Genomic DNA, 24745 nt, shown 5'->3' with positions numbered 1-24745 from the left:
TGCTATTCAAGGCCAAAATCAAACATAATTGCAACATCGTTGGTGTAAATCATACACGCACGGCCTGATTGCACGGCAACGTGCAGTGTTTGCATAACATCGGCCTCGTTTAGGTACACGCGAACACATTCAGCTCTGGGAAAAATTAACAGACACATCGCCACTTTATGCCAACAAGTCTTAATTTTGATGCAGAGAAATTGAAGTGCTAATGTCTTTTTCTGTAAAGATCTATATCATCGTAAAACAAAGCACAGCAAAGCCCATCCTTGATTTGTTTTTCTTTTAGTTAATTGCTTAGTCCTTGCATCAGTTTCTTCATTTTTCCAGAGCCGTATAACTTTGAAAAATATCTCATATCTAAACAACCGCCCCTACAAGCTCACTGTAATGAATCTCACAGAAGACCGCAATCCTCATCAACCTCTAAAGTCAAAAGTCAAAGCGTGTGTTGATATGTTTGCACAATGTGTCTTGAAATTATCATGGTGACCTAACTGCCTATGAACTGGTATACTTAATGCACACGTCTTTGGCTTTAACCCATAAGAGCCCAGACCCATTTTTCCAAAAGGTTTTGATGGGTTAAAATCAGACAAAAAGTTTTGAAAAAAGATACTGGGGAGTTCAAACTGTTTGTTACACTGGTGTCACCGTGGGCTCTTATGGGTTAAATATTTGCAGAGATCTTCCTGCTCAATTTTGCTAGTGTGCTGTAGTCTGCGAGATTGTCCAGTTAATCCTGAACGTTACCAACATTTGCTCATTTAAGGCTCTTAGACAGTGCTTGTGCACTTAAGTGGGAAAACCAATCGATATGGGGGGGGGACAGAGATGGCAGATATTGTTAAATATTCCAAGATTACGTGTTTCTGTTTCTGTATTACTTTTATAAGGACTTAATTTAATTTTCCAGATGCATGACCGACTTAAAAACATTGGTAGTTACTAAAGTTCTAATGGGTGAACAGCTCATGATTATTTTCTTTATTTCACAAATCAGCAGATCCCTGGAACAGATTGGGTTCAACCTTAGAGGTTTCCAAGATTTTCTTTTCTTCTGATGTTTTACACCATTCCACATCGAGGTGATAAATTTGATTCAATTCAAAGACGTTGAGGTTTGATGGTTTTTTGTTTTTTTTTTGACACTTCCGATTTCTTCACTCCAGCAAGAGAGAGGCTACTGTCATGATGAATCAATGTTTGGCCGAGGGGCGGAGTTACACTGATGAGCCACCAGTCATTGGTCTTACTGTCACACCTGCAAGCATGACGCGTCTGCGCTTGTGTGTGCATGCGCACGTGAGTATTGTGCGTGTGTGTGTGTGTGTGTGTGTGTGTGTGTGTGTGTGTGTGTGTGTGTGTGTGTGTATTACTCTCTTCTGCCATCAGACAGCATAGCCAACACATGCGGTTAACGAAAGGCCCAGGAGACTCTCGAGCATGTTTTTCGTGTCGTTCAGCGAGACAGATGGCAACGTACGAGTCACAACTCGGGGGCACCGCACCAGCTGGCACACCGCAGGTCTCTCACCCCCTCTCCCCACTCACCTCCCAAAGCCCCCTCCCCAGCCTCCATCTTGCAGCCTGTCTTCTTTTTCCCCTCCCTCTTCCTTCATCTCAGCATGATCTGCGTTGGGCCCAAGGGCTTGGGCGCCGTGCGACACATGACAGAGATGAGCCCGAATTAGGGATAGTGGGGTGGGGGTAGTGGGGTGGTACTCAGAGGAAAGGGGGAGAAGGGGAATTGGGGGGGGGGTTACTGTATTTACAGTGTGTCTGTCCAGCTGAGGTCGGACAGATGCTCTGAAGACCGCATGACTGGCTCATGACCCCAAGCAAGCTATCAGGTAACGTACACTTGGTGGTAAAAGACACTTAACTGGCCTGCTATTTGCTTATGATGCAGAACGGCCGTGTTTACTGTCATATTTATAGCATATGCACATAATTCTGTTGACTCGTCACAACTAACAACACATTTACTTTTCAATATAGTCGCTGGCACTGATAGATGGGTCAATATGGCCTCATAAAACGATCTTTATGATGCTGCAGATGCTTTACAACTCTCTCAGATTTATCATGCCGGATGCGTGTTCAAGGAGATCACAAAAATGACCTTTTCATCCCAGCAGCTATTCCCCAGAAGACAAAATTGCTGTGAGATCCCCAAGGTGTCAGCAAGGGTCGGATCACAGACAGAGGCTTGTAATTAAAACAGGGCTAAAGATTTTTGTGTCACAGTCAAGTCTGATCTTTTTATAGCAAATAACGGCCCCCGAATGCTTGATGGTTTCGCCAGCCAGGCTGCAAATTAACATTTTGCTTGTGTTTCATTATTAAACAGGGGCCGCGGTGACTAATTAAGGCAGGGAGTCGATGGCAAATTACGTCACATCACCATAGCAGCGGTGCTTGAATAATATCTGCGTTTTGTATTGGAATAGGCAGAGATGGATAAAGCTTCACTGCAATGCAAGGGGCCTCAATCCATCTGCCAAAGAATTAAATATTTAGACACTGAAATATCATGCGGAGCAAACTGCTTAGCTGGTCAGTTTACTCTGTTCAAGGACACTTGGGATCAGAGCGCAGTCACAAAATGTTCTGGGAAGTAAGTGGGTCAGAGCGTGAGGTTTTATTTACAGAAACACACTGACCTGTATTTAGCATCGTCCTCGGCTCAAGCGTGATTATACAAAATACCGAGACAAAAAAGTGGAGGATTGAGGGACACGTTGACAGACCTGTCGCAGTGGTTGCACTTGAAGGGTTTGGCGCCGGTGTGTTTGCGGTAGTGCCTCGTCAGCTCGTCGCTCCGGGCGAACCGCCACTCGCAGCCGTCCCATGAGCACTTGTATGGCTTCTCACCTGCATGGGGGAGAGGGAGGAAAACACCTGTTTCATCAACGATCATACATCAAGCAAAGACACTGATTATGTCCCAATGGTGGGTGATGATGCTGAACACACAGAAGAAGAATGGCATGAAGGAGAGGGAGTTGGAGGAGAATGTGAGGGGAAGGTGATGGAAGTTCGGAAGGGTTGCGGAGGTGAGTTTTAAAATGCTGCTAATTTGTGTGCCAAGTAATGGCAACAGCACCTCCTTTTAACAGGTCAATCGTGAGTTAAAATGTACTTCAGTTCATGTGTTTTTGCCAAGAAATAAGATGAATGTAAGTAACCAACCACTATTTTATATACTGCTATGAGAGTTGGCGGCACGGTCTGAATTAGCTTGCATGTCAACCTCACAGTGCAGAGGTGCAGGGTTTGATTCCGGATCTGGTCTTCCTGTGTAGAGTTTGCATGTTCTCCTCATGCCTGCGTGGGTTTTCTCCGGGTGCTCCGGTTTCCTCCCACATTCCCAAAACGCTCTAAATTGTGGGCGCCAGACAGCAGAGCCAACACATGCGGTTAACGAAAGGCCCAGGAGACTCTCGAGCATGTTTTTCGTGTCGTTCAGCGAGACAGATGGCAACGTACGAGTCACAACTCGGGGGCACCGCACCAGCTGGCACACCGCAGGTCTCTCACCCCCTCTCCCCACTCACCTCCCAAAGCCCCCTCCCCAGCCTCCATCTTGCAGCCTGTCTTCTTTTTCCCCAGCATGATCTGCGGTGGGCCCAAGGGCTTGGGCGCCGTGCGACACATGACAGAGATGAGCGCACCCGGAGGGTAGTGGGGTGGTACTCAGAGGAAAGGGGGAGAAGGGGAATTGGGGGGGGGGGGTTACTGTATTTACAGTGTGTCTGTCCAGCTGAGGTCGGACAGATGCTCTGAAGACCGCATGACTGGCTCATCAACCCAAGCAAGCTATCAGGTAACGTACACTTGGTGGTAAAAGACACTTAACTGGCCTGCTATTTGCTTATGATGCAGAACGGCCGTGTTTACTGTCATATTTATAGCATATGCACATAATTCTGTTGACTCGTCACAACTAACAACACATTTACTTTTCAATATAGTCGCTGGCACTGATAGATGGGTCAATATGGCCTCATAAAACGATCTTTATGATGCTGCAGATGCTTTACAACTCTCTCAGATTTATCATGCCGGATGCGTGTTCAAGGAGATCACAAAAATGACCTTTTCATCCCAGCAGCTATTCCCCAGAAGACAAAATTGCTGTGAGATCCCCAAGGTGTCAGCAAGGGTCGGATCACAGACAGAGGCTTGTAATTAAAACAGGGCTAAAGATTTTTGTGTCACAGTCAAGTCTGATCTTTTTATAGCAAATAACGGCCCCCGAATGCTTGATGGTTTCGCCAGCCAGGCTGCAAATTAACATTTTGCTTGTGTTTCATTATTAAACAGGGGCCGCGGTGACTAATTAAGGCAGGGAGTCGATGGCAAATTACGTCACATCACCATAGCAGCGGTGCTTGAATAATATCTGCGTTTTGTATTGGAATAGGCAGAGATGGATAAAGCTTCACTGCAATGCAAGGGGCCTCAATCCATCTGCCAAAGAATTAAATATTTAGACACTGAAATATCATGCGGAGCAAACTGCTTAGCTGGTCAGTTTACTCTGTTCAAGGACACTTGGGATCAGAGCGCAGTCACAAAATGTTCTGGGAAGTAAGTGGGTCAGAGCGTGAGGTTTTATTTACAGAAACACACTGACCTGTATTTAGCATCGTCCTCGGCTCAAGCGTGATTATACAAAATACCGAGACAAAAAAGTGGAGGATTGAGGGACACGTTGACAGACCTGTCGCAGTGGTTGCACTTGAAGGGTTTGGCGCCGGTGTGTTTGCGGTAGTGCCTCGTCAGCTCGTCGCTCCGGGCGAACCGCCACTCGCAGCCGTCCCATGAGCACTTGTATGGCTTCTCACCTGCATGGGGGAGAGGGAGGAAAACACCTGTTTCATCAACGATCATACATCAAGCAAAGACACTGATTATGTCCCAATGGTGGGTGATGATGCTGAACACACAGAAGAAGAATGGCATGAAGGAGAGGGAGTTGGAGGAGAATGTGAGGGGAAGGTGATGGAAGTTCGGAAGGGTTGCGGAGGTGAGTTTTAAAATGCTGCTAATTTGTGTGCCAAGTAATGGCAACAGCACCTCCTTTTAACAGGTCAATCGTGAGTTAAAATGTACTTCAGTTCATGTGTTTTTGCCAAGAAATAAGATGAATGTAAGTAACCAACCACTATTTTATATACTGCTATGAGAGTTGGCGGCACGGTCTGAATTAGCTTGCATGTCAACCTCACAGTGCAGAGGTGCAGGGTTTGATTCCGGATCTGGTCTTCCTGTGTAGAGTTTGCATGTTCTCCTCATGCCTGCGTGGGTTTTCTCCGGGTGCTCCGGTTTCCTCCCACATTCCCAAAACGCTCTAAATTGTGGGCGCGAACGGTTGTTCGTCTCTGTGTGCCCTGCGATTGGCTGGCAACCAGTTCAGGATGTACTCCGCCAACTGCCCGAAAACAGCTGGGATAGGCTCCAGCAGCGCCCGCGACCTTTGTGAGGAAAAGCGGATTAGAAAATGGATGGGTGGATGGATGGATGGATACATGGGCTACTAGAGTACATTGAAAAAAATTGTGTGTTGAATTTACTCAATTTTATTTCTCATCAAGTGGCTGCCCAAAATGTAATTATTTGGAGCCAGATACATGTTTTAAATAGATGTATAGTCTACTTAAAAAGCTGACATCGGGCATGAAGCAGGGTGCACTCTGAACTGGTTGCCAGCCAATCACAGGGCACACCTAGACAAAAACCCAGTTACACTCACAATCACACCTTTGAGTGTTCAATCAACCTACCATGCAAGCTTTTGGAATGTGGGAGGAAACTGGAGTACACAGAGAAAATCCACACTGGCAGGGGAAAAAAATATGAACCCCGCATTGGAAGGCCGTAGCTTGGATGTGCACCCTGGACCTCTGTACTGTGAGGCGGATGTGGCAAGTGGAAGGCGACAGGTGAATCATTGCACTGTACATGAAGCGGTCCATGATTATTTGCAATCATGGCAATGCGCAATATGCATAACCCACTGCAGTGCTGGACCCAGATTGGGACTACATCATGAAAACATTACCTGGCTGTCCCAGCAACAAGCAGAGGATTTCTATATTATCATGTGACAGCCAGCGAGCACTTCACCCAGCCCACATTCCATGCTTTGGTGTTCTGTACTGAAAAAAAAAAAAATCGACGACGTCATCAGTGTTGACTTAAAAAAACTGAATTCATACAAACCCTAGTCTGTACCCAGAAACACTTAGAACAGCAGTTCTGGGCCGACCGGCAATGAAGCCCCGGGAGACAAGGATGCCTGACTCTGTTGCCTAGCAATGGGGCCACGAGAGGAGTAGGGTGTGTTGACGCTGGGTGCATGCAACATGAGGAGGCAGCATAGTTAGTGCAGCTGGCTGGATCTGGCAACGGCACGCTGCCATGCCACCGGCCAATTACCGGGCATGCCGGCAGAGCATGGAGGCAGTTGCCTAGAAACGGTAACTGTCGAGATGTACAGAGCAATGGGGGAGGGATAGTGAGAGGTGGTAGCGGTGGCGGTGCGGAAGGAAGGAGGAAGGGGGGGGGGCATTAAGAGACCACTGCCTGCAGCAATAATAACCACTCAGCTACCGAGTCCTCCAACGATATGCTGCCCCGTTGCCTGGTAACAGAATCAACCTCCTCCACCTTTTCTTTCCTGAGATACCCTCACAAAAACAGACACGTAGACTCGCCTGCTCACACACACACACACACACACACACACACACACACACACACACACAAACACAAATTTACAAATGTACACACACACTGCTTCCATTCAGTGGGATTGAGTGTCACTGAAAAATGGAGATCACTGATCTAATCCAGCAGATTAGCCCAAACTCGTCAATATAATCAGATTATGCTTTTGTTACTTTTAGAAAACATGTCATGGCTTATGTTGCGCATCATTTCCTTTCATTAAGATGATTATAAATCCTGTGCGTGGTTACAAGCTCCATTGAAAGTGTTCAGAAACCTCTGCTCAGACATGTCTCGGTGCCCAAATGCTTTCTCCCTCCACTCTAAAATGCCTTGCAGAATAATCAAATCAAATAAGAACTTATACGTTGGCATCCGTAATCTGATAACTGGGTGTTTCCTGAGTCACGGTAATCATATCATGTGTCATCTGTTACTTCTGATTCTTCCCTCACACGCACACACACATAGGGATTGCACTCCAGCCTCTCAGGTGCCAGTGTTGATCTTAATTGCATTTCTTCCATTAACTGGAGCCGGTGCCGGGCATCCGGGTCTCAGAGGTCATTAGAGAGGCTCGCCGAGAGCGCTTTACGGGCTCCGACCTGCAACCAGCATTCCAGCCTTTGATATGAGAGAGCAGTGTTTGGTTGGGGGCAGCTACATGAAGAGAGGAAGATTATGTATGGGAGGCAGGTGAGCGAGGGGGGAGTCTTGATGTCAGCTCAAATATTCATATGTATCAAAAGGAAACTTTTCTCAATTTAAATCTCTTTGAAATCAGTCAAAATACAATAACTGCACGTTTACATTGTTGAGTTGGTGATGGCTTTCACATGGACACTGGCAGTAACCATGGATATAATGATGGGAGTGTAACCCTGACAAGCAGAAGCCAGAGAGAGAAGGTTTGGGGTTGCACTGTTGACTGCCATTTCCCACCACGTTACTCCACAATAACAGCCACATGGCATGGTTATGTATCGAAGTTGACTTGAATATGTCATAATCCTGTCCTATTTGCTTTGGTTTTTTTGACTCACCAGCTAGAGTGGGGCGTTCCCTCATGAGCCGCACCTGACGCATGCCATAAAAATCATGCCATGTTTCCAGCTGCCTTTAAAAACTCTGCCACATCGACAACTGGCTTTCGGATTATTTCAGCCTAGCTCACGTCTCCCGTTTCCAAATGCCTGAATTTTCTAAACGTTCATGTTTTTGCCTTATATCTTCTCAACACGTTTCCTTGTTCTTGTTTCCTCAGTTTAATTATTCTCGCCTATTGGATTTACTTGTTCTTTTGTGACAAGCTATTTCCGTTTATCTTATCCTTGCCTTTTGCAAGCATTTTTGGTTTTGTTTCACTTTTTCCTGGTTTGTGGGTACCGCCGTCCTCCATTGTACTTTGTCGGTCTTGCGTTTTGTAAATAAACATCCACCTCTCTCCTGATTATTCCGGAGATCTACCAGAACGTTAGAAGCTAATGTGTCTGACTGTGTTAAACAGTGAAGGAACTTCCACGGGGTCAAATAAAAACTGGAGTTCAAGTATTTTTATGAAGGGAGACACAAGGGAGGAAGTTGATGTCAAACGAGCGACAGAGGAAGAATAACTTGAGCAGCCGCGTGTTTTAGCTCTTCCCTCAACCTGCTCCCTATCTAATTGTACCACTCCTTATCTGTCATAAGCCTATTCACAAAAAGCTCTACAGGGCACCGCTATTCCATGCCGACCCGTCTAATTCCAGATTAAATCGTCGCCTTTTCTCCAGCAGTAATTTATGGAAATAACAAGCAAGAAAAAGAGGATTTGAGTAATGACATCTTTAAACGTGTCAGGATAATAGTGCAGTGACTGGGGAGCCTGCTTTACAGCTGTTGCGTTGCAGAGGGTCGTTGCCTTATATCCTTTTGTTTGAGTCTTATGGCGTACGTCCTTAACACATGAGTCATCTATGCGAATAAAATATTTGAGTTTTGTGCTGTTTGATCCTAATATCAACCCACTTCCTTGTGACGGGTCAACACGAGTAGAAATTGCACACTTGACTGTTTTTTTTCTGGTCTACCCACTTGTCATTTTTACCCACTTGGGCGACAAATATACTTCACCGGTGAACTCAGCGATTGTGTATCTCTGTTTCAGTGTGGCTAGCGCTTACCTGTGTGATGTGCTTCACAGAAAGTTCAATCAAACCTTGAGAGTTTCCAAGCCTTTTGTCAAAAAAGGCACATACAAGCTGATTTTACTCACAAGCATAAGAACACAAAATGTGTGTTTTGCACAGCGTTGGCAGTGGCATAGAGTAGGTACAAATGCATCACTTCAATCCCATAAGATCCAAACTCACTGTATGGGTTCACCAGTAGTCTCCTGCTGCACCTTTTTGACTCATTGGGGCAGCGGTTCCTAACTGTTGTCACCATGGTAATAATCAGAGCGTCGGATGTTGACGACATGTATCCCACAATATTGTGGCATGATGCCAAATGTAAATGCAGGCTAATATGAGAGAGTATAAAACTTAGTAGAAAACAGGAAACGCCACACTTTGACAAGGGTAGACAGCCGATGTGCACCAGGGTGTCACACGTACATACAAAAGAAGGGGCAAGCATTCTTCAGGCTACCAAAAGAAGAACCAAGGTGTAGCGCCAGCGTTCGTGCGAGCGCACCAGGGCCGCACCGCCATCATTCTAGTGTGTGATTTGCCTCGTAGAAGCCGCAATGATGTAATTGACTGATAAATATACAAATGGCAGAATAATGTGAAATTAAATGCCTTACAGTATAGGCCCAATGGCATTAAGATAGGCCCCCTAGTGCGAGCTTCTTTGTGAACTGATGCAGTGGCAACTGACTGAGAGAAAGTTCAACACGTGGCGGAATTATATGAATCTATTAAGACTTCAGATAAGCCTTCTGTTGGCACACACTATAATTACGGCCACGGCGTAGCACAGAATCGCTCATGGGTTGGTCAACTCATACCAACATAAAGTGACTGACAGAAAAATGAACAAATTGGATTTTTTTTTTTAAATTCCCGATAGGCCCTTGGTTATAGTGGGCCATAATGGCGGGCTTGTCTCCATCCTGCATACACAACTTTCAGTGGACTCACAAGTTATATCCTGGTTTCGAAAGAAGGATTTAGATGACGGCAAGCCCTGCACTGACACACGACAATATAAGCCAACATGCCATGACCTGCCTCCATAATTGTTGTGTCTGCAACATATTTGGAGTTTCTGGATGATTACAGCCCCAGCAAAAGGTGGTCAGTCACTGACCTAGACCCGCAGGCAGCTTTAGTGGGGGTGTGGGAGTGGGGTGTCAGTGTTAGAAATAAAGCTGGGAATGTCAGGTGGCCTATCCAGGTCAATCCATCCATCACTGAACAGTTACTCAGGCAGAGGACAGCTCCCCGACAGGGGTCTGAGTGGTTTGGGATGGAGATGGAGGAGTGAAAGAGTTGGGGCATCAAGATCCCCCCCCCTTCAAGACCCCCCCCCCCCCGCCTCCCCTTGGCTTTAGTCAACAGCCTTGTCGCTGGAGACCAGGTTCAGGTAGAAAGAGTGGGACAAGAGAAGTAATGTTACTCCTTCACGATAACAAGAAGTTTTCATTTCCTACTTAACCTCATCCTTCACTGAGAATGGAGAACATGGGGAATTTTAATCACAACAAAAGAAGCGTAACAGATGGCCGGACAATACGGTATGTCCATATAAACAGATGTGTATATGAGGAACGGAAGTGGTATGAAAACCCATTTGAAAGATCTTGCGGCTAATCAAAATTCTTACCTGTGTGTGTCCTCTGATGGGCCTTAAGGTGAGAGCTCTTCGTGTAAACCTTCCTGCAGCCATTAAACTGGCAGCGGTGGATCCTCTTCTTGTTCTCTGGAAGCTCCCCGAGCACACACGCTACTCCCTCATCTTCCTCCTTTACCTGCGCAGGGAGCGGGTGTGCCGGCACCAGCCGGGCGGCGCTGAGCCCCACCTTCCTGGCCACCAGCTTGAGGGTGAGTGTCCCATCAGCAGATGCCGTGAGGGAGGGGCTGGGTTTCACAAGGTGCCGACCAAGTTCCGGCGATGATGGGGGCGTCAGGGAGGTGACTGCACTTAACTGTGCCTGGTGAACTCCTTCCATCCCTTCTGTGGGTTCGGGTACCTTTGGTTCTGTTTTTATTGAAGTTGTGGAGGGTAAGTTCTTCCGTGCGGGGCAAAGTATCACTGTTGGTGGGCTCGGGGGCTCATGTATGCTGGGGAGGAGAACGTCGGCGAGCTCTTCCTCGCCATCCTCCTTCAGGTAGGCGGGGGTCAAGAGCCCATCCAAATCATGGTCGAAGAGCTCCGAAAGACGCTTTGGCTCCGTCTGCAGATAACGCTCTAACTCCAGGCAGGTCTGGAAGAGATAAAAACAGCAGACTGCTCACTCTTCAATCCAACTTGATAAACATCCATCATTGGATATGCCAACATGTACTTGTCGACACTCCACTCACTCAGCTGTCACAAAAACCACAAACACACCCACGTGCGCGCCGACACACACACACACACACACACACACACACACACACACACACACACACGTGTAACCAGAAACCTGTGCCAGTGATTATACACTGATTGATTGCAAGTGCAATAGGAGATGTTCTAAACTGAATGCAGTTCTCATCAAACAACATTTCACTGTTTAGAGACAAACACGCATGTATCAGCATCCAGCAAGCTAATATTGAAAGATTTATTCCTCTGTATTTATGGTTGGCTTCTTTCCAATTACCCTGTACCTAATCATAGAGGCCAAACAAAAGAGCACTGATTTGTGCACACTGGCGTCATGAGGAGTCGATTACTTGACACGATGCTGTCAAGCTTCTTTGAGTCAAGCCGGCCAGGGAATGAGGCGTCCAGTGTCCAAGGATAAAACTATTATGTGCGGGCAGACGGCGCCGGTTTGATCCCAGGGATCGTTGTGTCTTACTTGTAACCACTAACCTGTTTTGACAGCTGAGATGGAGGCGAGCAGCTCTGGCGGGTGCGTACTACTCCCCACTTCATTTGTGTGTAAATAGGCACTGACACACAGAGTCGCTGCTCCCATTATCAGGAATAAGGTTTTACACACTGAACACATCAGAGATATTTACACCCCACCACTACCTCCCCCTAGTTTCCCAATTCCTCTTCCATCCTTCCCTCCTCATTTACACCTTCTAAAAATAAAATCACACATTTCTCTCTCTTTTTTTTTTAGGCAGGGAGGGGTCTGTTGCTAGGGAATGTGTCTTCCAGGAACAAAAGCGTTTTTTTTTTTTTTTTGGTGTTTGTAATGTTCACACGATTTGCATACTGACATCAAATTAAAATCCACTCAAGAGCACCCACCTCTTCCCTATGCCACACGCCTACATTATTTCTTCCTCGCTCTGCGCTTTATGCTTTATATAAATTGACAAACAAGTTGGCGCGATGTTTCACATCCGCTCCCCTCTCCTACACTTACTCTCCACAGCCTGTTTTCCCTCATTTTTCAGTCCTCTCGTTGTGCAGGCGGGCTCCTCTCTCAAGGTGAGCACTAATTATCCGCCTAAACCAGCCACTCAGAGAGGAATTTCTTCAGCAAAGCGCTGAGGACTGCGAACCAAGGTGAGAGTGCGTATGGGAGCTAGTCCAAGCAGGCGGAAAAGAGGATAGAAGAAGATAAGTGCAAGGCAGAGGCAAGTCGAAAGTGAGTAGAGCAACGGGGGTGACTGGGTGAAAGAAGCCAAAGAGCCGAAGAAGGTCTTGACTTGATTTTCTCCGCAGGGGGAATGGGGGAGTGAATCCTTTTTAGAAGTGTGACATTTGGTGTAAGAAAGTCCTGTCAGTGGTGCCTCACACACACACACACACACACACACACACACACACACACACACACACACACACACACACACACACAGGAGCATGCAGGTGCTCAAAAACACAAGGTTAAATACAAGGTTACAAACCATGGTGATATGATGGCATGTCGGCTATAACATTGCATGAGGTGGAGCGACTACTGTGAAACTTCTGCGTGAGTTGTGGCTGCTATCCTCTCTTTTCTACGCTTCCTGTTCCCTGTCACTCCATCGGGCGCCACCGCCCGACCAGGTTGGTATCCCCCAGGTGGTGACATTAACATTGTTTGAGAGAAGGTCATGTGTTTGATCAGCAGCTTGTGTGTGTTTATTGCTGTGCAGCGTGGGTGGTGCCACGTCGTCTGTGTAAGAGAAGCATAATTATATGCTGCTCTGAGTGTAATTATTCAGCGCTTTTGTTTTTGCTTGAACACCCACTGTATGCTCATGCATAAACAAATCTCTTTCCTGATCTAGTGCCCTTAAGTGTGTGTGTGTGTGTGTGTGTGTGTGTGTGTGTGTGTGTGTGTGTGTGTGTGTGTGTGTGTGTGTGTGTGAGAGAGAGAGAGAGAGAGAGAGAGAGAGAGAGAGAGAGAAAGGGGCTACTTGGCGAAGCGCCTGTCTGGAGTGCCGACATTTATTGGTTTTGCACAAAGCCAAGTTCCATTTTCCTAATGGCCTTTTTGGGATGATTCCTCTATGCGGGCCAGGATGAAGCGTGACAATCCGCTGGCCAGCCAGGCTGCCAACCACTGAGAGAAAGGTGATGATGGTGACGGTGCATTTGCAGTCATGGTGTGACACAGTAGCCCATGTCTTAAATCTTACTCAAACAAAATCATTGATGCTTTTGGCAAAAATAGAATAAACAAATGTTAGCTTCGCGGGTGAAGGGTCATGCGCCAGAGGTTTGAAGCGTGAAAAACAACTCTGGGTGAAGACTTCTCTGTGTGAGCAATTGTGTGCAAGACAATAGAAAATGCCAAGGTTTCTTTCTTCTTCCTTTCTCCAGATTGACTGGCGCCCAATCCATTCAGCTGGGATAAGCTCCATTTAAACACAGCCCAAATGTGGGCAAGCAGTACAGAAAATGGATGGATTGCGTGTGGTTTTTTGTTTTGTTTTTTTTGTACAAATACAACATTTTGAAAACAACCCAGACACACGAGAGATGAGGATGTCAAACAATTAGCTGGCAATACTGGCATGTGGTAAATAAATGCGATATAATATGGATGCTCATCAAATGTTTGAACTCCTTGGGGGACACAATATTTTCAACATCATTCAGCTTTCAACCTGGGAGGTACAAAAAATTGAATGCAGCTCTGCTCGGCACAAAATACACATTACTGGCGAATCATTTCCAGCTTCAGCGCTTAACAGACATATGTTTGCCAATGTTGTTTTGGCTGTGATACACTCATCCATGTCCAGAGAGCAGTTTCTAACATGAGAGCAGCCCGAACATGCATGTTTACACAAGTTGCTGCAAAAAAACCGACATGAAGGTACAAGTATATGCTGTACAAAAGGGAAATTAAAAAGGCATTTCTCCGCCTTTGTGTTCATACATCTATTTAGACGAGTGAGTGCCGTGTAATAGCGCAGATTTGCACATGGTTTTCTTTTCAGAGATTAGCATAGTTTAGAGCATTTAATCTTCTTCATGAGCCCCTTTAGCTTCTTTTGGGCAATGCTTCTTTTAAAAATAAACTCCCCAAATGTGTCAGAAACCATGAAAAGTGCCCAGGGGCACAATGTAGACACACGACTGCAGTTTTAAATACAGCAGGTGTGACAACACCAGACAGACAGGCTCAGCCTCACCTCCCCTCTTTTGCGGGGCCCTGGGCCTGGCAGCTGATGCCCTCTCCCCCGTTGCCTGCCTCCCCCAGACTGCCACCGCCATCAAAGCGCAGCCTGCCTCCCAACTGTTAATTCCCTGCTACGGCGCTAATAAAAAGCCTGGGTTATAAATATGAAGAGAGGAGCGTGCATAATGCCCTAAAGGAGCACCCAAAACACCACTAAACAGATAAATGTAATGGTATGGATATGGCTCATTAATTTTAGCATACTTAGTTTTTACAGAAGCTGTGATAGAGACAAGGTGTTATGAATAATATACAAAGCATCGGGATGCATTTAAATGCAAAGCGGTTTCCATGGGACGTGAGGAGGAACCAATTCATCTGCTTTGTCCTCTTACAAGCTGCACAACTGCTGAGTAATATGGATTTGTTTTTTCCTGATGTAAATTCTTAGCCGCATCGATTCTGCATTATTTAGCATAACAAGCGACATCCTGTTAATGGCAAGTCACAGATCGATGAAATATTTAAAAAAAACAAACTGTGCTCGGGAGTCATTTTGGATGCAACAGAATTTGTGTTGGCATTGACTTTCTCTGTCTTGTGGCATCCCACTTGTGAAGATTTTCCCGCAAATGGGGAAAAAGGACTGGCTGTTAAAGCTGAGCACTTGGTTTTATTTATTTACGAAGTCAGGGCCAACTTAACTCTCTTATTCTTTTGATGCAGAGTCCTGCTGTGTGTGTGTGTCTCATCCTGGAGAGGCGCTACAGGCCTCCCATTGATCTTGGGCCGTGCCATCACTTTGAGGTGACAGCTAAATGACCTGCAGCCCTGGGCGCTGACCATCTTACCATCATGTGTGTGTTTGTGTGTGTCTGTGTGTGTGTGTTTGCATTGGAGTGACTAATCGATAGGGAATGATGCCTGCATAGAGCTCATCAGTGGTGGCAGTCGCAGCAGACAGACTGTAATCTATAGCTTCGCTGAGCAATGCTTACATGGCGCACCCCCACCTGCATGCACACAGAATCCAAAAAGAACTCACCCTCCTCCCCTTTCCTGCTAAGCTCCCCTTTAGGCTCCTGGCCGGCACCCCCTGAAAGCTGCAGCCTCCTCAGAGAGCAGCACGGCGTCATCGTGGCCAGGCAGCCTGCAGGGCGACGAGGGAGGCAACGCTTAATTTTCCTCAACCCCAACGTGAGCGCCACTTGCATTCGCCACCATTCTCAACAGACTCACTGACAGGGGTGCAGGGTTTGGCCAGAAGGGATCTTAGACGAGCTGGTGGGGCTCGGGAGCAAAAAAATAAAAAAAAATAAAAAAAAATAAAAAAAAATAAAAAAAAATAAAAAAAAATAAAAAAAGAGGAAGGAGAGACACAAAGAGAAGGGGGCTCCAGGGGAGAGAGGAAGCTCATTTATCTGCCTTCTGAGAGGTGAGACGTAAAGAAGAAGAAAGGTGGGTAGCGCGAGGGGTGAAAGATCTACAAACATTACGCTGCAGTTAAGAGTCAAAGATAGCGCGGAAGAGATACTCCTGATTGACAAAAAGCTCCATCTCTGCCAGCAATTGCACCTTACCTAGCTGCAGATAACATGTGGCGGAAACATCTTAATTACACACACACGGCCTTATCAGGAGACATTAGCCCGGCAGTGATAATCAGTGCCGGCGTCAGGCCCTTCCGTCAATGTCTTGAGGGACTTTCAGATAGAGTGGGCATCAGGGTGATAACACACATCACCACTTGTTAAATCACAATCCATTGATGGGCTTTGAGCGGATAAAGCAGAAAAACATTGCTCCTCATTTATTGGACAGTATTTTATTCTTCAGATGAAATGTACAACAAGTAATTTTTAATCCATCCAATTGTTTTACAGCCCAGGACTCCAAACTGAGATATTTTCCCCAACACTCTTCTTTCTGCACCACCAAACGTATACTATACTATACTATACTATACTATACTATACTATTTTCAAAGAATTATCACAGATGGGTAATCTGTCTTTCGCAAGCCATGTAAACCGATTGAGGCCTTGAGGTTCCGTTAACCTTGAGGTGCACACAGCGTTCAGGAGGGCTTGGGGTACAACAAGTGTACAGCACTTTTAAAGACTGAAGCCAATCTCTATGAAAGGTGTGTGACAAAGGGTGGAAAATGTCTTTTTGTTCTCGTATTAAGAACGGTGATTTGAGAGGTGAGTGTGGTAAGAGGATCGAGAGCTCAAGAGAGGAGGGCACTGGTGGAGAGGACGGATGAAGATGCAGCAAAGAGGAGAGTGGCAAAGAGGATGGAGGCAAAGGCGGGGAGGAGGGGAAATATAATCCCAGCGACTAGAGCGCCAAGGAGGGAAGTCTCTTTAACTGGATTTGGGTGAGCTGCTGTTTATCGGTGTACGAATGCCCAAGTAGCCCCTCTTAGCTGTCAAAACCATCCTAATCTAATCACAAGACATTTCAGCCATTTTCCACCGACATGCACATGGCGCGTGTGCGCATCCAGGGGGGTCGGCGACAATAGCGGTTTTCTAGCTTGCGGTGGGATTTGGGGAGTCTGTGCTCCGGATGTAGGGGGCCCCATTGTGTGAGGCAGACTGGCTAATCTTCATTACCGCGCACAATGGCAGGTCCAAAGAGTGAGTCCTGGGCTGCAAAAAGCACGGGAAACAAAAGCGTGGCGACCGGTGAACGAGCGCGGGCAGGAAGACAGGTCGACAATAACAGGGAGAGAGATAAAGGGAATAGTGAAGCGGAAACACGCGTACTCGCACGGCGAGCATTAGAAAAGGCCCCTCAGTCGCACAATCGCGTCCTGAGTGCAACTGTGGCGCTGTGCCACCACTGATAAGGTTCATTCATACATGCTGAATTCGGGAAGCTTTTTGAATGCTTTCACCACAGTGGCATTGTGCAACAGGCTGACATCGTCCTTGCCACGCCAAAACTCTCAGGAAAACAAGAGAGTGCATCGAAAGCCGGTCAGTGGCAGTGGCACAATTTGGATTAGCTCCGGTAAGTGGTGGCGTGCACTCGGGGTAGCACGGCTTCAACTTTTTTCAGACAGCACTAATGTAATGAAAGTCGAATGGATGGCGCCGAGTCGCTGATTTCATCAATGGTATTTTTAGTGCTACAGTATTAGACTCGGGACAATTAGTGGAGCACAGATGTCGAAGAAAACATGGTAAAGCTGAATTTAGCCATTTTGCTGCACGCAAATGGAATAAACAGAAGTGAAAATGCGTTTAAATCCAAATTATAAACTTAACCTAAGTCAGGTAATTTAAACATTTTCAAATATTTTTTTCTATTAGTCATTTTAGAAACCTACTTTAATTTCTTGAATTTACTTTCATATTTTGAAGTCCTCTGTTTGTGTTGTTAAATGTTGAATGTACGCTCTTTTTGTGATTTTGCTGGTATGTTTGGAAATGCTTTTAGCTGATGTGTCTTTCCCTGTGTGAAGCACATTGAGTTGCCTTGTGTATGAATGTGCTAAATAAATAACGCTTTGCTTTGCCTTACCTAAAATTTCAGTGGAGGGAATGCTTTTCCATCATCTCTTTTCAGGGACAATCAATGGGATTTACGTAGAAATTACACATAGACGTGGGCTGGGTGAATTACGTGCCGCATAATGTTTTTCATGATTTCCAGCTAGAGGAAAAAAAATCCTCTCAATCGGTATGTTCGCCGCTGGGACAGCAAGGTAACAGTTGCAAAACTTGGCCAACATGCACAGCAGCGGAATCTGCATGGTGGGCATTTGCATGTTTACAAATAATCACGGATGTCCTCGTGAGTGGTAGTACAATTCCCAGCCCTCCTTCCACTTTGATTGTGAAGGCGCAAAAATTTTTCAAAATCCCACTTGAGCCAAGCATTCGGAAATTCAAGACAATTGGAATCAATTAAGGTAATGGACTTATTTCATTCAATGCACTCATCTGTTGCAGAGAGCGGCTCTGCTTCCTCCAAGTCAAAAACATACGTGATGAGTCGACGTCAAGCGCTAAGTGTCATTGTGGAGTTGGAAAGTCGACCAGTTGACTAGTTCACACAACACCATGCTTGCACATTTACACAATACAGAAATGTTCACACCACAATGCCTTTTCGTGCGCCGGTATGAGCAGGTGGGACACTGTCGTTCCGTCTTTATTCCCGCAGCAATGCTTTTAAGACAAACCCGAGTGGGAGAGATTAACCCAAGCTGCTTAAAATATTGAAAGACATCTTCTCGCCACCAGGCTCTCCGCCAAGAATTGTGAGAGAGCCCCTGAGTGAGTTGATGTTGCTCACGGATGGGCGGAAGTGGGCTGAACCCAATGGCCCCTCCGCTGCTGCAGCACAAACGGTCTGCATCCCAATTTCAACCTCAAAGTGCCACAACAAAAGCTGGCTGCATGAGCTGCAAAGGAATCGTGACCCTTGACCTTTACACATAACTGTGTTTTGCTGCATGTTTCTGTGTGGCATGACGCGCGCACACACACACACACACACACACACACACACACACACACACACACACACACACACACACACACACACACACACACACGCACACACACATAAACCCAATAAACTTGCACTGTGATGCTTGCTCTGTCGCTGCGCTTTGCTTACATGCACGCAAGCACACAGACACATACACACCAATGAAAATTATTGATGTGCTCTCTTATAAAACAGTGGCTGGTCCCTGAAGTATTCCTGGCAACATCACGGGCTGAAAATAGCTGCCGACCCAAATAACTTTCCCCGACGGAACGGAGACAGAGCCAGACCACAGCCATAGGCAACTGGCTTTACTAATTGGCATCATTTTACAATGAAATAATATCTGGGACGCAATCGTGGTAAACTAAAGAGCAAGAGGATGTGCTGTCTAGCCAGGCACATGCCTGGGAGGAGCACCCCGTCGTGTTGGTCTTACTTAATAGAAAATACACATGGTGTGTGTTCATGTAGAAATGGTGTTATCAAGGCATGCTCGGATGACTTCGGTGTTGAAGAAATCGAGAGATTCCAACAAGAGTGAGGGAGACCTAAGTGAAGAGCTGGAGAGTCATCAAATCAAAGGGTTGCCGGAGCGTCATGAAGGGCACACTGATCCACGCAGCAGGATGGGCGATCATTCATGATCATGAAAAAAATACAGCCTGCGACTAAACTGGTCAATTGAGCCTCGCACATGCAATGTAAGCAACTGGCTTCAAAAGAAAAACTGCAAATAATGAAACAATTTACTGTACACTATATTATATTTTGGGCGGCACAGTGGCAACTGGTTAGACCGTCGGCCTCAAAGAACGAAGGTGCGTGGGTTTCCTCCCGGTACTCTGGTTTCCTCTCACATTCCAACAAACATGCATGGCAGGTGAATGGAGCACTCCAAATTGTCCCAAAGGTGTGAGTGTAAGCGGAAGTGGTTGTTCATCTTCGTGTGCCCTGCGATGGGCTGGCAACCTGTTCAGGGTGTCCCACGCCAACTGCCCGAAGACAGCCGGGATAGGCTTCAGCACGCCCGTGACTCTTGTGAGGATAAGCGGATTAGAAAAAGCATGGATGGATATATTTTATAAACCAGCCGCTCCCCACAGAGAACATGTAACGATTGGCAAAGAATTAGTAGTTATTTTATAATAATACAAAGAAAGGAAACAAGCAAGAAATAAAGTACAGTGTGTGGTTCTTTGAGGTTCTCATTCTGCTCATGTGATACGGCAGGCATTTATTGGCCTTTGCAGCTGTGACATCACAAGGCTGTTTACCTGAGATTCACATTTCGAAATGCGGAAAAACTGTAGCTGACAGGTGACCCCCCTCATCAAATCTAGTGGTGCCGTCGACCCCGGCCCGCTGCGCGACAGCTCAGTTGCGTGTGTTCGCTTTGCTCGTTGTGTGGCGGGGCTGAAGTTCAAACAGGCACTGGCCTGCTCACATTATGCGACGAGAACAATGAGGAAACATGTTCAATGTCATGCTGATGAATGGCTCTTCCCACAGGTCTCATTAAATCATTGCAGGCCAGTTGCCAAGCCTGTTGGAAACCCACCGTCATTCACATTTGACACTTATATGACCCTTTTCACCCCCCTCACACCAAGGCTAAATGTCAGAATAAAATAACACCACATCTCACGCCCTGACATGTCGGCCAATCCCAGTTTTCGGTTGAATCCGCTCATTTCTGAGGTTGATGTATCTCCTTCAAACACTGCAGGAGATTGGAAGAAAAGTGACATCGGACCTAAACCGTTTCATGTGGAAGCAAGTTCCACGTAAAATCTTTCCGTTTTTAAATGAAAGTCACATTCCACCCTGCTTCAGGCTGGTATTAAAAATAGTTGTCCGATGATAAATATTAGCAATAGGAACACCACGTATGATGGAGCGAAGTCAGTGAAGCAGGTGAAGAAGACGTCTGGTTTGCATGTCATGCAAGCATGCAAATCGCACACAAAGTGCCTGACGTAACGCTGCGAGCTCCTGCTCCACTGGCACGTCACAACCTTGGGCCAGGATGAGATCTCATCTCAAGAGAATTGAAAAGCATATGCAACCCCCTAGAGTCAAGATGCTTCGCCCTGCTTTATAAACAAGCGGCTTTACGGCATGTCCTTGCCGCCGTCAGCGGCGCAGGCTAAAGGCCTTGATTGATGACTGGCTTCAGATGGCAACAAGCAGTGGTGTTTACTCAGTCAAATTGCCCTTGTCTCTCTCTGCCCTCCATCTCTTTCCTCTTCTTTGCTCCCATGGGAGAAGGTCTTTATGGCTGGATGTCTGTTTTTTGGGCGTCGTGTGCTCCCTGGGGCTGGGGAATATTCTCCCGTACAGAAAGAAACATGCAAACAGGCAGAGATCTTTCTATTGGCACTGCTTACCAAGGCTGCCTAGCAACAGGTAGGCAGTGAGAGGGGACGGAGTGCTTACCCCTGAAAGACTTACAACTGATTCTACATGCTCCAGATACAAATTTCATGACAAATTTAACAGAGCAATCCAAATGATCTTCTCTACGGCCTCCCTTTACAGACGTGGTGGTCAGCGTTCACCCACTCATCATGGCCATGAATGCCATCGTTATGTTCTTTTTTCATGATTTATTTGAACTGTTCTTTTCTCAGTGTGGAATGTTTTGACTGGTCAAAAATTTTTTTCCAAATGTTTTCATCTACCATGTCAGTATGTAAGTAATAATAACAATAATATAACATATAATATTTAATATGGTCATATATTTCATAAACAATTATGAACTGAGGTTTGGATTCAGCCATGGGGGAATCTGTTTTTCTGAAATGTCATAGCTATGAATTACAACACATGGTAAAATCCGCATTGGACACATTTTTTTAGGTCATCCTTGAAAAACGAAAAGAAAGTAGCTCAAAAACCTGATGTGGTAGAAAAGAAAATAAAGCCATTTTTATATCAGTGTCAAGATTTCGTTCAAGGAAACATAAAGCAATGTCTGATTAAAATTTGCTGTTGACAAGTGTTGTAAAAATGCACCTTCAAAGATGTTTAAAAATAAAGACTAGATGGCGAAGTTAAAATTCGTTTGGATTTTCTCGATTTGATGCTCAAATATTAACTTCTACCGACAACTCCTTGAGGCACCAATATTTGGCTGAATGTGCTTTAGTAAGTTTCACTTCAACTCAACGTGTTTTGCACTACTTGTGCTGATGGAGACATGGGCTTCCATCTGTCGGAGTCTTGTCTACATTAAAATATTTGGAAAACTCTTTACTGTGTTCACACACTTGTATTGCTTTGATTGTCTAAACCGAGTCAAGGTAAGATCTCTGGGTGCCATTGTGGTCTTCTCTTTACTTTAGCCTTTTCCACATGCAAATTGCTGTGATCCATCCATCCATCCATTTGATCCTTACGAGGCTCGGGGGCGTGCTGGAGCCTATCCCAGCTGTCTTTGGGCAGTAGGCGGGGTACACCCTGAACTGGTTGCCAGCCCATCGCAGGACACAAAATCACGCTTACACTCATACCTGTGGGACAATTTATAGTGTTCCAATAAAATGCCATGCATGTTTTTGGAATGGAGGAGGAAACCAGAGTAGAGTACCGGGGAAAACCCACGCAGGCACGGGTAGAGCATGCAAACTCCACACGGGAGGACCGGAGCTGGAATCGAACACTGAACCACTGCACTGTGAATCGGACGTGCTAACCAGTCCTCATTGCGCTGCCCAAATTGCTTTTAGTCACAGAAACGAACCTTTTGACCATGAAAACAACCGGGAGGGGGAGTGGTTGGTGTGGCATGGCGTCATTCTCTTATGAGCTCATTTCAAACATTCAACATTTGCTCGCTTCATAAGCATGATATTCGAAAGCTACTCTATTTTACTTACTAATTCATTAATTTATTAATTTTTTTTGGAGGCTTCTGGTTCGCTAAAATGATAAAACAGTTGGGGCTTATTATGACAACAGATTCCTTTGCACGCACATGACAGCCTGTGAATGTGTTTTCATGTGTGCAGAATTTTTGATGAAACCTCACGGCTGTGCAGCGAAATGTTCTCAACACGAGCCTTCTTTGTCTCGCGTGGCTGTGACAAGCCAGGCAGCCGAGCAGTGTAAGGTGCCATGACGAGTGTCCTGATATTTGGCTGAAATGATGTGAAAGTCATTTCCAAGCCGCATGCGTGTGAGGCGTCAAAACGACAACTGACTTTTCTACTGGTTGTTCATCAAACTTTGGGCGGCAGAGAGCTATACATAAAGATGTGCTCGTCCACAACGTTCCTCGGCCCCTCCCGCTGCCCCTGACGGGCCAGACAGCGGCATGTCAGGCAAATGAATACATCCGCTGCCGCGCTCTCTTTCATCAACGCTTCCCGGCTTTTCATCAGCGGCCATAAAGCAATAGCAGGCACATATCACTGCCGATAGCCTCTCAGTTGCCTGAATGATGAGACAGACATGGCAGAGTTCAAGATGTGCTCTCATAGCAGATGGGATGTTACTAGGTCAGGGGGTCACTCGCACATCTCATTACACAAACCTGCATGCGCACAGCACCATCAACAAGCGACAAACCTGAGCAAGCCTCGATGTGAAAAAACACCAAGTGTCATGTCTTGTTAACTGGGGCTTCAAATAGAGTCTGAACAGTTTTGCCTCATTTATCAGCTCATTTTAACTGGATAAACTCATTTTTCTAATGGTCATTTTCTACCCTCGCAAACAGACACGCTTCCTCACTGCAAATAAATGCTTTGAGGAAAAACCTCATGGCTGGATTATACAAAGGCTGTCTTTTTACAGGCCAGGCCATGTCCAATAGATTCTACGTGACCGAGATCTCCTGACTGCTTTTTGGCTGGAGACTGACATCACTCATATTAGTCATCTGAGTATCACAAGATCATAAGAACGTTCTGCAATACTTGAGGAAAACAAGGACCAAATCATATTACAGACTTTATGCAGTGAATTCTCCATTAAATAGTTGTTGACCACCACATTAGATGACAATCAAGGTATCAGCTGAGGCTATCTGAAATAACTACGTTTACATTTGTCCGACATTTTCCAGATCATAGTCCACTTAAACATGCCTACTGGGTGGATCTACCCCTCTTTTGCATAAAACAACACCAAAGTGAGCGGAAGTGTACGAGAACAAGTGGAAAAATCCGTACTGAGCTACTTTTATTGGAAGCAAAGAGGATCCAAAATGTAAGGAAGCAGGGTGGCTGATATCGAGTCTGCCGTGTGTGAGAAAAGCAGCTGTGACCCACTGAGGATTACGCAACATTGTGAGACACGCGGCTGGATGTGCGCTAGCACATACGGATTCAGCTGTTTTCTGATCGGTGGCATCTTTTTGCCTCCACCTTCCTGTAAACTGAAGGTAGCGTCACCATACGCGTTCTTCTTCTGTCACTTTTCCTGACTCTCGATGCATCCCCGCATCTTCCTCTTCTTCTGTCTGTCTGCAGTAGCTCGTCAGTCCTTTGGGGTCCAAACACACCCGATTGTGAAATGTGAAACCCTACTCGGCAACTTCTTCCATTGCCTTGCTTGCACCACCTTGCCCAGACACAGCCATTGAAATGTGCGTGCGAGAGAGTACATGTATGTGAGCGCCTCTGGTGGCCGGTCGTGCCGCTGCTGCCGCTTCACCCCACATTCAGGGAAGGATGTCCACATATAGACACCTATAATGCATTGCAGCGACATGAAGCCATTTGTGTGTGTGTGTGTGTGTGTGTGTGTGTGTGTGTGTGTGTGTGTGTGTGTGTGTGT

At 46.0% G+C, this 24745-nt stretch overlaps 1 protein-coding gene and 1 long non-coding RNA gene across 2 annotated transcripts in view; both read right to left on the bottom strand.

Annotated features, from left to right (window-relative positions):
- Positions 1–2932, bottom strand: part of LOC109528736 (uncharacterized) — a 6922-nt gene extending 3990 nt beyond the window's left edge. The window contains exon 1 of the long non-coding RNA XR_002170722.1: positions 2754–2932. This is a non-coding gene — a long non-coding RNA (uncharacterized LOC109528736). The remainder of the gene's footprint in view (positions 1–2753) is intronic.
- Positions 2933–3754: 822 nt separating this feature from the next.
- The window catches only part of LOC109528735 (Krueppel-like factor 7), a 23576-nt gene continuing 2585 nt past the window's right edge, over positions 3755–24745 (bottom strand). Inside the window, exons 2-3 of the mRNA XM_019891690.1 lie at positions 10549–11149; positions 3755–4853 (exon numbers count right to left, since the gene is read on the bottom strand). Coding sequence (XP_019747249.1) covers positions 4666–4853; positions 10549–11149 — 789 coding nt within the window. The 3' untranslated portion in view covers positions 3755–4665. The remainder of the gene's footprint in view (positions 4854–10548; positions 11150–24745) is intronic.

This window comes from Hippocampus comes, unplaced genomic scaffold, assembly GCF_001891065.2.
Source record: "Hippocampus comes isolate QL1 unplaced genomic scaffold, H_comes_QL1_v1.1 scaffold174, whole genome shotgun sequence".
In the NCBI taxonomy this organism is placed as follows: Eukaryota; Metazoa; Chordata; class Actinopteri; order Syngnathiformes; family Syngnathidae; genus Hippocampus; species Hippocampus comes.
Note: the sequence above shows the minus strand (reverse complement) of the source record. Positions and strands in the feature narration are given on the sequence as shown.